The sequence below is a fragment of the Austrofundulus limnaeus genome, unplaced genomic scaffold (genome assembly GCF_001266775.1).
Source record: "Austrofundulus limnaeus strain Quisiro unplaced genomic scaffold, Austrofundulus_limnaeus-1.0 Scaffold6986, whole genome shotgun sequence".
NCBI lineage: Eukaryota > Metazoa > Chordata > Actinopteri > Cyprinodontiformes > Rivulidae > Austrofundulus > Austrofundulus limnaeus.
In genome coordinates, this window is record NW_013959388.1 from 1 (window position 1) to 942 (window position 942).

Genomic DNA, 942 nt, shown 5'->3' on the forward strand with positions numbered 1-942 from the left:
TGTGTGTGTGTGTGTGTGTGTGTGTGTGTGTGTGTGTTTTCAGACCACAGTGTGTTTCGTCGCTCCAGTCGTCGCAGTCGTTATAACCGTTACACACCAGTTTCTGTGGGACACAAATCCCCGTCGCACACAGGAAGTGGTCTTTCCCTCCACACACAGCTGTTGGCCAATCAGAGAGGAGATAAAGTGATGACCTCACTACATCGTGTAATGGAAGCAGTGTGTTTGTGTTTGATGCTCACAGGGTTTTCCTTTGGTCTGTCGCGGAGTGAAACACACAGGAGGAGGGAGGCCTGCGGTCCCCATGGGCAACGACGATGGAGGAGATGGTGATGAGGGCGGAGCCAAAGCAGAAGTCACGTTACTGAACTGTGAGCAGCGCAGAAAGTCGGGCCAGGAGGCGTTAAACATCTGCAGGACGGGCTCGCAGCCTTGTCTGGCTGCCTCACAGAAGGAGGCGCAGGGCAGCACCACCATCCTGAAGACACAAACAGAGACCTCAGAGGGGAACTTCAGAAACATCAACCACAGGTGTTCCACAGGGATCTGTTCACGGCCCGCTGTCACTTTATGTTTCTGTAAATAAATCAGACTGGGAGTATATCTATCTGACACCCATTTATATGCTGATGACACCTTCATTTATCTAATCCAGTTTATGAGCTCCAACAACCCCACAGGTGTTCCACAGGGATCTGTTCACGGCCCCCTGTCACTTTAAGTTTCTGTAAATAAATCAGACTGGGAGTATATCTATCTGAGATCCATTTATATGCTGATGACACCTTCGTTTATCTAATCCAGTTTATGAGCTCCAACAACCCCTCAGGTGTTCCACAGGGATCTGTTCACGGCCCCGTCACTTTATGTTTCTATAAATAAATCAGACTGGGAGTATATCTATCTGACACCCATTTATATGCTGATGACACCTTCATTTAT

At 48.5% G+C, this 942-nt stretch overlaps 1 protein-coding gene across 1 annotated transcript; it reads right to left on the reverse strand.

Moving 5' to 3' along the window:
• Positions 1-14: 14 nt before the first annotated feature.
• On the reverse strand, positions 15-478 carry LOC106512451 (atrial natriuretic peptide-converting enzyme; the record flags this gene model as incomplete). The annotated part of the gene is given in 2 exon segments (XM_014001067.1): positions 15-159; positions 243-478. Coding segments are annotated over 2 exon segments (381 nt in total), but the record flags the coding sequence as incomplete, so codon positions are not given.
• Positions 479-942: the final 464 nt, after the last annotated feature.